This window comes from Carassius carassius, chromosome 46, assembly GCF_963082965.1.
Source record: "Carassius carassius chromosome 46, fCarCar2.1, whole genome shotgun sequence".
Lineage (NCBI taxonomy): Eukaryota > Metazoa > Chordata > Actinopteri > Cypriniformes > Cyprinidae > Carassius > Carassius carassius.
Window position 1 is genome coordinate 1981597 of NC_081800.1, and position 12039 is coordinate 1993635.

A 12039-nucleotide genomic window follows, 5' to 3' on the forward strand; every position below is an offset into this window, starting at 1 on the left:
GCTGGGGAAGAAGCGTAACTCGACATACCGCTGGATCTCAAGGTGACGGAGTCCTTCTGTCACGTTTGGTGTTACTGAACACACAGGAGAGAGAACCAATTGCGGGTATGTCTTTATTAGGGGTTAATCCACAGAGAATAAACAGTCCAGGCGTGAGTCGAAAACCAGAAGAGCAATCCAAACATAAACTAAACAAGACGGCAAGGCAAGGCAAGATGACGGACAAGAATTAACGTTTAACATTAAACAAGGACTCCGTGACTAAGACTCAGACAGACCAGGTATAAATACACAAAAGGATGATGGGAAAACAGGAGACAGGTGGGGAACAATCAATTACCTAAACAAGGAGGAAGGTGACCAAATAAGGAGACAGGAAGTGATAAGGTGACAGACACCGTGAGAAAGGAGGACATCTAGTGGAAACCCAGGGACACAACCCAGACACTGTGACACAAGCAGCATTTTTTATGGTTTTATAAAAAAAAGATATGTTTGCCAGTATTTCTTGGTTTGTAGGTAAAATAGAGGGATTGAACTTATTATTTACATTTTAAAATCGATTGTAGAATTGCAAGTTTTAAATCAGGATTTTTTCAAATGTGTCTGTCCATTAGAATGGACAGTGGGTTCAAACGTCTGTTACTGAAATCACATGTCCAGTAATGCTGATTGAAATTTCTTATATATATATAAAAAATCTATATCTCAGTACTAATGATTTTTAACCTATTTCTTATACAGAATATACAGTTCTTGAAGTGCTTGAACATATAGCTGATGGAAATATCTCAGATGTTGACTTTATGTGGAGTGATGAGGAAAATGGAGATGGAAATGCAGATGATGCTAGATCTCCAACAATTGGTGAGTGTAGAATTAAAATTAGCGATAGTTAGTTAAGATGTTTCATACAGTTAGATGTCACTAAATGTATTAAATATCATTTTATTGGATATACAGTTTCCACAGTTTTTATGTAAGGGACAGTTTTGGTAATCATTTTAGGGGAGGACAGAGATGAACCACCACCAGTAGTAGGGGAAGAAATTGAGATTGAGGCAGAGGAAAGTCAGAATCAAGAAGACAGTGAAGATTATGAGCATGAGCACAGTGAAGATTATGAGCATGAGCATGAGGCAGATGTAGAACCAGTACTTGGTGATGATCCCTTTACAAATATCACAAAAAAGAGTGATATTCAGTGGCGTCGTCACACCCGCTTTACCCCAGTAGAAACAACATGGGAAACTCCCACCACTGACCCCACTGAGCCACTAACACCATACGGCTAATTCAAGCAGTACATTCCAAGTCAGATGTTTGAGCTGATGAGCACAATGACCAATATATATGCAGAACAAAATGGAGTCAGGGGGTATAAACATGCCTCAGCTTCTGAGATTGAAGTCCTTTTACATATGGCAATGGGAGTTCTTAGTCTTCCAAGAGTAAAAATGTACTGGTCCTCCAGTATCAATATTGGAATTTTTAAGCAAACTATGTCTCGAGATCGTTTTTTTTAACTCCGCTCCAACCTGCATGTTGTAAACAACCATGAGAGGCCTCCTGGAGACACTGATGTTTTCTTCAAGGTCAGACCAATCTATGAGTCCATAAGGAAACGCTGTCTGCAGCTACAACTGGAGGAAGATCTTTGTATTGATGAGCAGATTATGCCTTTCAGAGGAAAACTCTCTGTGCTCCAGTATATCAAAGGGAAACCTACACCATGGGGAGTGAAGATGTATTTCCTCTTTGGCAAAAGTGGGCTTGCTTATGATTTCCTCATCTATCAAGGTGCCACAACAGAGCTTTGAGAAAAGCAAAAATGTTCTAGGGCATGGAGCTTCTGTTGTCTTCCACCTGTGCCAGAGAATCCAGGCTCCCAACCACAAGCTTTTTTTTGACAACTACTTCACCACCTACAATGTTTTTGAAGATTTTGCAGAAAAGAAAATCCTTGCTGCTGGAACAGCAAGGCTTTTCCGCTTTGCAAATCCACCACTGAAGACAGACAAGGAAATGTATAAGAAAACGCGGGGAAACCATGAGGAAGTTAGAAGTAGGGATGGAAAAGTTGTTCTAGTGAAGTGGTTTGATAACCGCTCTGTTATGCTGGCCTCCAACTTTGTTGGTGTTGGAAATGAAGACGAAGTTGAGAGGTGGGATAAGAAAGAGAAGCAGTTTGTGAAGGTCAAGCGTCCAGAGGTTGTGAAGAAATACAACAAGGGCATGGGAGGGGTGGGCAAGCTAGATCAGCTAATCAGCCTTTACAGGATTGATATCAAGTCCCGCAAATGGCCACTGCGCATGATTATTCAATTCAAGTTTTATTTGTATAGCACTTTTTACAATACAAATTGTAAACAGCATGATTACTCATGCTTTTGACGTTGCTGTAGTGAACAGCTGGCTTGAGTTTCGCAGGGACAATGAGTACAAAGGAACTCAGCCACAGAAAATCATGGATCTTCTTGAATTCAAAATGAATGTGGCCGAAGTGCCTGTGCGTTCTGGGAAGCCACAGGGTTCAAAAAAACGAGGGAGGCCAAGCAATTCTAAAGCAGCCAGTACCTCTCAAACTCCACATGATGAAGCTGGACAAAAGAGAGGGGCAAGGGAATGTCCGCCAGTTCTTGAAGTCCAAAAAGATATGGTGAACCACCTGCCAAATTATGATACAAAAAAGGAAGCAACAAGATGCAAATTGGAAGGTTGTTCTGGGAAAACACACGTCTTCTGTGATAAGTGCAAGGTGCACTACTGCTTTGTGTCACAGAGAAATTGTTTCAAAGATGGACACAGGAAATGACTGTAACGTAACTTGATTTATTCCTAGGATCATTTTGTTATGAATAAACAAATGTGCAATCTATAAAGCAAAAACCTTGAAAAAGTTGAAATGTTATAATGTTCAAGTTTTTGCTAAAAAAAGAAAGATCCACACAGAAAATGACTAAAAAATTACCAAATTGATTGATTATAAGATATTTAGTTTGTTACAAACAATGTGCAATCTGTAAAATAAAAACCTCAAAATTAAGGTTGAAATGTTATACTGAAATGTTATTCAAGTTTTTGACCTTGAGAATAAGCTTAAAGTATAGACCAACATTTTTTTATGTTTATTATTGTATTTCATAATGGTACGTTTTTGTGAAGTACCCCTGTTTTGACCTGATGTCCACTGAAATGGACAAAAAAAAATTTCAATTAAAGAGTATTGAAATTTGTAATATTTGTATTCGGTCTCATTTATAGAAGCCTCATGAGCTGGGAAAATGTACTTTCATATTTTTCAGAAACTTTAAACATAATTCAGGTCTGAAGGGGTTAAAAAAAGACTTCTTCATTGCCTTTTTCTCTATCACATTTTAGAAATCATCAGAAATTATATATCAACTGAAAACTTAAAAACGTGAGTGACAGCTAAGGGGTTTTAAAAAAAATGAATATCTGTTATATATCACAGTTGCTATAGGTGTGCTAAAATAAAGTTATATTGTAAATTCATGCATGTTATAATTTGTGTAATGGTTTTTATTTTAACCATTCAGACTGCTTCCCTTGCAGGATGTAAAGAAGAAGAGTTTTCTTGGTCCAACTACCTAAAAATCACAAGATCAGAAGCTGCACCGAAAGAGTTGTTCTGTAGCTCAGTCAAAGTGAGTCAAACACTAGGCCTGTATTGCTGTTTCTTACCCAAGGACTCAGTGTGAACATAGAGCTGGTTTTCTGACTGTACAGCCAGAGACAGACTGTGGGTTTGAGGTAGGGATGAAGCTGGAGGCCGTGGTCCGGATGAACCCCTCTCTCATCTGTGTTGCCACGGTAACAGACAAAGTGGGCAAACGTTTCCTAGTTCATTTTGATAACTGGGATGACACGTATGACTACTGGTGAGTTACATCTTTCAATTGTTTCAATGATACTGTATATATCAGGTCCAGTGTGAAATGAATAGGTTTATCATCAGTTTCCTCTTGATTGTAGGTGGATGCTCACAGCCCATACATTCATCCCATCGGCTGGTGTCAGGAGAGGGGCCTGCCACTGACGCCTCTTCAGGGTAACTCACACTGCATCTGTATGTCCTCAAACACTACGTTTGCCTCTGAAGCTTCTTCACTCACTTGAAAATATTAAAGCGGAGATCCATTTAGAAAAGCAAACAAATACCATTACTTTGTTCCATAGTTTGTGACCTAATTGTTATTTTGATATTTAAGTGCTGTTATTATCATGAGTTGCTTCTATAGATGAATATAACATTGATAAAAATAATAAAACATTTGTACGCTGGCCACAGAAATATGACAATATTCAATATATAATAACATGTATTATTAATATTATTCACAGTACAGTAAGTCAAGAAATGTAGTTAATTAATTAGCCAACTATGACTGAATGTAATACATGGTATAATGAGCATACTCGCACCCTAAAGAGAGCAGCCCGAAAAATGGAGCGCAGCTGGAGGAAAACAAAACTAGAGGTATTTCGTATTGCTTGGCGGGAAAGTGACATATCCTACAGAAAAGCATTAAAAACTCTCTAGAAGAGCTAACTCTAATTAAAAACTGCTAGATTCAATTACTTTTCTTCTCTTTTAGAAGAAAACAAACATAACCCCAGGTATTTATTCAATACAGTGGCTAAATTAACGAAAAATAAAGCCCCAACAAGTGTTGACATTTCCCAACACCACAGCAGTCATGACTTTATGAACTACTTTACTTCTAAAATCGATACTATTAGAGATAAAATTGCAACCATTCAGCCGTCAGCTACAGTATCACATCAGACAGTGCACTATAGACCCCCTGAGGAACAGTTCCACTCATTCTCTACTATAGGAGAGGAAGAATTGTATAAACTTGTTAAATCATCTAAACCAACAACATGTATGTTAGACCCTATACCATCTAAGCTCCTAAAAGAGGTACTTCCAGAAGTCATAGATCCTCTTCTGACTATTATTAATTCCTCATTGTCATTAGGATATGTCCCCAAAACCTTTAAACTGGCTGTTATTAAGCCTCTCATCAAAAAACCACAACTTGACCCCAAAGAACTAGTTAATTATAGACCAATCTCGAATCTCCCTTTTCTTTCCAAGATACTAGAAAAGGTGGTATCCTCACAATTATGTTCCTTCTCAGAGAAAAATGGTATATGTGAGGATTTCCAGTCAGGATTTAGACCGTATCATAGTACTGAGACTGCTCTCCTTAGAGTTACAAATGATCTGCTCTTATCACCTGATCGTGGGTGTATCTCTCTATTAGTTTTATTGGATCTTAGTGCTGCGTTTGACACAATTGACCACAAAATTCTTTTGCATAGACTTGAATACTTTGTTGGCATTACTGGAAGTGCATTAGCATGGTTTAAATCGTACTTATATGACCGCCATCAGTTCGTAGCAGTGAATGAAGATGTATCCTATCGATCACAAGTGCAGTATGGAGTACCTCAAGGCTCAGTACTAGGGCCGCTATTCTTCACGCTTTATATGTTACCCTTGGGAGATATCATCAGAAAACATGGTGTCAGCTTTCACTGTTATGCTGATTATACTCAGCTCTATATTTCTTCGCAGCCCGGTGAAACACACCAATTTGAAAAACTAATGGATTGCATAGTCGATATAAAAAACTGGATGACGAGTAATTTCTTACTGCTAAATTCTGAAAAAACAGGTGTTAATTATAGGACCTAAAAACTCTGCACGTAATAAACTAGAACACTGTCTAAGACTTGATGGTTGCTCTGTCAATTCTTCTTCATCAGTTAGGAACCTAGGTGTGCTATTTGATCGCAATCTTTCCTTAGAAAGCCACGTTTCTAGCATTTGTAAAACTGCATTTTTCCATCTCAAAAATATATCTAAATTACGGCCTATGCTCTCAATGTCAAATGCAGAAATGTTAATCCATGCATTTATGACCTCAAGGTGAGATTATTGTAATGCTTTATTGGGTGGTTGATCTGCACACTTAGTAAACAAACTACAGCTAGTCCAAAATGCAGCAGCAAGAGTTCTTACTAGAACCAGGAAGTATGACCATATTAGCCAGGTCCTGTCAACACTGCACTGGCTCCCTATCAAGCATCATATAGATTTTAAAATATTGCTTATTACTTATAAAGCCCTGAATGGTTTAGCACCTCAGTATTTGAATGAGCTCCTTTTACATTATAATCCTCTACGTCCGCTACGTTCTCAAAACTCAGGCAATTTGATAATACCTAGAATATCAAAATCAACTGCGGCCGGCAGATCCTTTTCCTATTTGGCGCCTAAACTCAGGAATAACCTACCTAACATTGTTCGGGAGGCAGACACACTCTTGCAGTTTAAATCTAGATTAAAGACCCATCTCTTTAAACTGGCATACACATAACATACTAATATGCTTTTAATATCCAAATCCGTTAAAGGATTTTTAGGCTGCATTAATTAGGTAAACCGGAACGGGAACACTTCCCATTACACCCTATGTACTTGCTACATCATTAGAAGAATGGCATCTACGCTAATATTTGTCTGTTTCTCTCTTGTTCCGAGGTCACCGTGGCCACCAGATCCAGTCTGTATCCAGATCAGAGGATCTCTGCAGTCACCCGGATCCAGTACGTATCCAGACCAGATGGTGGATCAGCACCTAGAAAGGACCTCTACTGCCCTGAAAGACAGCGGAGACCAGGACAACTAGAGCCCCAGATACAGATCCCCTGTAAAGACCTTGTCTCAGAGGAGCACCAGGACAAGACCACAGGAAACAGATGATTCTTCTGCACAATCTGACTTTGCTGCAGCCTGGAATTGAACTACTGGTTTCGTCTGGTCAGAGGAGAACTGGCCCCCAACTGAGCCTGGTTTCTCCAAAGGTTTTTTTCTCCATTCTGTTACCGATGGAGTTTCGGTTCCTTGCCGCTGTCGCCTCTGGCTTGCTTAGTTGGGGACACTTCATCTACAGCGATATCGTTGACTTGATTGCAAATAAATGCACAGACACTATTTAACTGAACAGAGATGACATAACTGAATCCAATGATGAACTGCCTTTAACAATCATTTTTTCATTATTGACACTGTTTTCCTAATGAATGTTGTTCAGTTGCTTTGACGCAATGTATTTTGTTTAAAGCGCTATATATATAAAGGTGACTTTGACTTTGACTTTGACTGTAAAAAAGCAAACTTGTGACTAACATAATACATCAAAACAATACAGGTTAAAAGTTTGGAATAATTATATATCTATAAATGTATGTGCAGTATGTACTGTATGTGTATGTAAACATTTCCTTTTATTATCAATTTGGAAAACCATTATTGCTGCTTAATGTTTTTTTTTTTTTGTAGAAACTGTTCATTGTTCAGATCAGTATTTAAAAGCATAGGGGAAAGTAAAAAAAAAAAAAAAAAAAAAAAGAAAGAAAGAAAGAAATACTTTTATTTAGCTAAATTGTGTTAAATTGATCAGAAATGGCAGTAAAAACATTTATAATGTTACAAAAGATTTCTATTTCAAAATAAATGCTGTTCTTTTGAACTTTCTATTCATTAAAGAACCCTGGAAAATAAAATGTATCATAGTTTCCACAAAAATATGAAGCATAACAACTGTTTTCAACATTTATAATAATCAGAAATGTTTCTTGAGCAGCAAATCAGTATGTTAGAATGATTTCTGAAGATCATATGACACTGAAGACTGGAGTAATGATGCTGAAAATACAGCTTCGAAATGACAGGATAATTTATTCCTGTCTAACAGATATTTTTACATTTTTGACAAATGCAGCCTTGGTGAAGAAGCATCATGTCTCAAATCTCACTGAGCCCAAACGTTTGAGCACTAGTGCACTTGCACATATGAATACTCACGTCTGCCCTTATAACACTGGCTCGGTGTGGTCTCGTCCCGACAGACTATCCGGACCCTGACAGGTTCTCATGGGAGAGGTATCTGGAGGAGACGGGCTCGACGGCGGTCGCTCCTGAAGCCTTCACAGTGGTGTGTGAAACCTCTCCGTCTCTAAAAATCGTCTCTAAAAATCACTTCCTCGGTCAAAATAAGAAAAGTTACTCTTCCTGTGTTTGCTCAGCGTCCCTCCCACAGCTTCCAGGTGCAGAAGAAGCTGGAGGCGGTGGATAAAAGGTGTCCGGGCCTGATCCGCGTGGCTACGGTGCTGGAGGTCGACAATTACAGAATCAAGGTGAGAAAACTCAAGCTGACAGCTATGCCAGTTTAATCAAACAAAAATAAAAATCGATACAGTATATTAAACACATTAAACACATTAATGGCTCATAAAAGTCCAGTAGAAATATACAAGAAAAAGGGAGTCTTCTGCTCACCAATGTTGCATTTATGTTAAACACAGTAAAATAGAAATATTGTAAAATGTTAATACAATTTTCTATTTTCTATGTGAATATCTGTTAAGATGTGATTTATTTCTGTGATGCTCTGCTGTATTTTCAGCATCATTACTCCAGTCTTCAGTGTCACATGATCTTCAGAAATCATTCTGATATTCTGATTTACTGCTCAACTAACATTTCTGATTATTATCAATGTTGAAAACAGTTGTGCTGCTTCATATTTTTGTGGAAACATTATAAAAGCTACATTTTAATAGCTTTTGTAACATTATAGATGTCATTATTGTTACTATGTTATTATGTGTTCTAGCTGAGTAAAATAATTAATTTATTTCCAAAAAAAGGTAATGTATTGAAAAAATAAAAACAACTTAATAGCAGTTAAGTAAAAATTATTTAGTTAAAGTTAAAATATTAAACACCCTTTTGAGAAGCAGAAAAATGACAGAAATGGTTTTCAGAGAATACATATTAAACTTATTTCTCTTACACCAATGCCTAAATGATTTATATCAATTTCTCATTTGTATATTATTCTTTAGAAATTTTTAATTTTGTACTCTGTAACATTTCAAGTTAATTTGACTTGTCTATTACTTTTTTTGTTTTGTTTTTTGTACTGTTTTTTAGATAATGATAGATGATAGATAAAAAAAATATATATATATATATAAATATATTAGATTAAGATCTGTTATATCTGTTGTCCTTAGATTCATTTTGATGGCTGGAGTCACTTGTATGATGAGTGGATGGATTCGGATCATCCGGACATCCACCCTGCGGGATGGTGTGAAGGCACAGGACACCCCCTCAAACCTCCACCCTGCCAGAAACCTGGTGAGCTCTCTCCAGATCAAGCCCAGTCCTCACTCCTCGGACTCTTACCTGCTCATGTACCTAATGCTGTGTCAGCTCAGAGTCCCCTGTGTGGTTTAGGTCCCCAGGAGAGCCTGACGACCCAGCAGCCCAGCTTCTCCTCTATGCCTCAGCCACGCAGCACCTCCAAATACAGCTTCCACCACAGGTCAAACTTCATCGTTTCTATAATGCACACCGATTCAGAGTGTTTAATACACTGCTGTAAAAATAATCAAGCTGTCAGAAAAAAGAAACAGACGGGTTTCTGTCACTCAGAAAGTGCCCTACTCCGGGATGTGATGGGTCAGGTCATGTGACCGGCCGCTTCACTGCTCATCACTGTTTGTCTGGCTGCCCATTGGCTGAGAGGAACCAGGGCCAGTTTAAAGCGGATCTCTCTGATACAGAGGGATCCAGACGTAACCAGCTGGTCTTCGGCCAGAGAGCAAAGAAATCTCGCTACCATGGCAGGTATAACAACATTCACATGGTGTTAATCAAGTGTAACTGTGTATTTGTACATTAAGGATATTTGTATATTAAAGAGATTTATAAGTCCACTGTGCTTGCTGTCACCAGGATTGGTCGCCCCCCTAAATATCGCAAAAGAAATTGTCAGAGTGAGTTTGACTTTACAACATTTTCAATAAAATTGTAAATAAAATTCCAGTAGTGACTGTGTTTGAATGCACAAGGATTATTCCAACTATATATGTGTCACATTAACATGTTAACCAAGGCAATATTCTGTTTCCTGATAATCTGACAGATGTGTTCATTTTTGTGTTATGCAAACCCTTACTCAGAATATAACTTAACAATGTATAGACAGACGATGTCTGTATCGTGTTATTTTGCAATTCATTGCACCATTGCATGGTTTTATTAAAGAGACACTGTGATGAAATTACTGTGAAGAATTATGACAAGTGCAATCATCTCAAGTACCTTGATTGAGTAAACCTTTTTAAGAATACAAATGATGTAAATCTTTCAGCAGCATATGGAGCATGTGAGCGTGACGACTGTGTGTGTGTGTTTCAGAGGGAATGTACTCGTCTCTCTTCATGAAAGCGTTTACAGCGAGTTCGGACCGGACTCTGTCTCTCTGCTGGGAGCAGCACTGTAAATTACTGCCCGGCGTCGCAGGACTTCATGCAGCTCAAGTATCTTCCTGGACTATAGAGGAGGTAATCACTATTCCTTTGTGTAAAACAAATAAATCAATGAATTTTAGAGTAAAAGATAACATCCACTCATATGGGAAAAACACACAGGCCATTATTTGCACATGTACTATATTATTATATATAACGTAATCACTTATGTTTTCGAACACTTTTATTTTAAATCGAATAATGCAGTATGAATACAGCTTCACAGGTCTGAATGTCTTGGGTTATAAAATAATCTATAGACACAGCAATCAGACAGCAGTCAGTATGATGTTAATGTATATCTCTGCTTTATCTGCAGGTCTTTGGATTCGTCAATACTCAATAGTCTTATTGGCTGTGAAGAGCAGTCCCGAATTTTAAAAGATGAAGTAAGTAATTAGCTTCACTAAATTTCTCTTTATAATGGTACTTGTTGAAGAAAGCATCATTAGTATTATTGTGTAAAATAGGGATTTAACTGAGTTGTAATAAGGCTTTAACCCACAGTTTGAGTTCTGTATATGAAGACGCAATCACATTTAACTTTGTGCAGTAAATGTCTGGGGATGAAATGCAGGCATCTCAACAGAAAGCTGCAGAAAGCTCAGGTGCTTATATATATATATATATATATATATATATATATATATATATATATATATATATATATATATATATATACTCTTGATTATGCTAGGTTCTCAATTTAAAAAATATATAAATAAAAACTCGAGAGAAGTAGAGTGGTGGTGAGTTTTGCATGGGTACACACTACTAACATTTTCTTTTAATAACTTTAAACAGTGGGTATAGAAAACAATCACCCCCTTTAAAATAATACCACTGTGTGCCTTTGCAGCCTGAAACTAGAAAAAAAAGTTTGTTGAGACAAACTTTAAGTTGGCTTGAGAAAGCCAGACCATAAAGTTTTAAGAAGTTTAAAGAAGTAAGAAGTTTAAAGTAGTTCGAAGTTTAAAGTAGTTTAAAGTTAGATTGATAGATTAGTTGAAAGAAAGAAATATATATTACTGAGAAAGAGTGATAGATAATTATTTAGAAAGAATGATAGATAGGTTAGTTCAAAAGAAGGATAGATAGATTAGTTTGAAACAAAGAATGATAGATAGATTAGTTTGAAAGAAAGAATAATAGATTAGTTAGAAAGAAACAAAAATATATTAGTTAGAAAGAATGATAGATGAGTTAAAAAGAAAGAATGATAGAGATTATTTCAAAAGAAAGAATGACAGATTAGTTTGAAAGAATGCTAGATGGATTAGTTTGAAAAAAGAATGATAGATTAGTTAGAAAGAAAAATAGATTTCTTAGAAAGAGATAGATAAAAAGATAGATAGAAGTTAGAAGCATGTTTCTAGCATAATTAGCATGTTGCTAGCATGTCGCTAGCATGTTGATAACATGATTAGCATGTTGCTAATGTGTTTCTAGCATGATTAGGATGTTGCTAGCATGTCGCTAGGATGTTTCTAGCATGATTAGCATGCGAATAGCATGTTGCTAGCATGTTTCTAGCATGATTAACATGTGACTAGCAATGTTGCTAGCATGTTGCTAGCATGTTTCTAGCATGATTAACATGTTGCTAGCATGTTTTTT

At 37.0% G+C, this 12039-nt stretch overlaps 1 protein-coding gene across 1 annotated transcript; it reads left to right on the plus strand.

Moving 5' to 3' along the window:
* The first annotated feature begins 618 nt into the window (after positions 1 to 618).
* On the plus strand, positions 619 to 10823 carry LOC132128974 (lethal(3)malignant brain tumor-like protein 1). The gene is given in 17 exon segments (XM_059540395.1): positions 619 to 625; positions 745 to 867; positions 1009 to 1154; positions 1876 to 2296; positions 2406 to 2531; positions 3577 to 3668; positions 3751 to 3906; positions 3997 to 4072; positions 7948 to 8033; positions 8125 to 8235; positions 9118 to 9244; positions 9344 to 9431; positions 9542 to 9736; positions 9845 to 9885; positions 10283 to 10455; positions 10742 to 10756; positions 10758 to 10823. Coding segments are annotated over 17 exon segments (2049 nt in total).
* The last annotated feature ends 1216 nt before the right edge of the window (positions 10824 to 12039 follow it).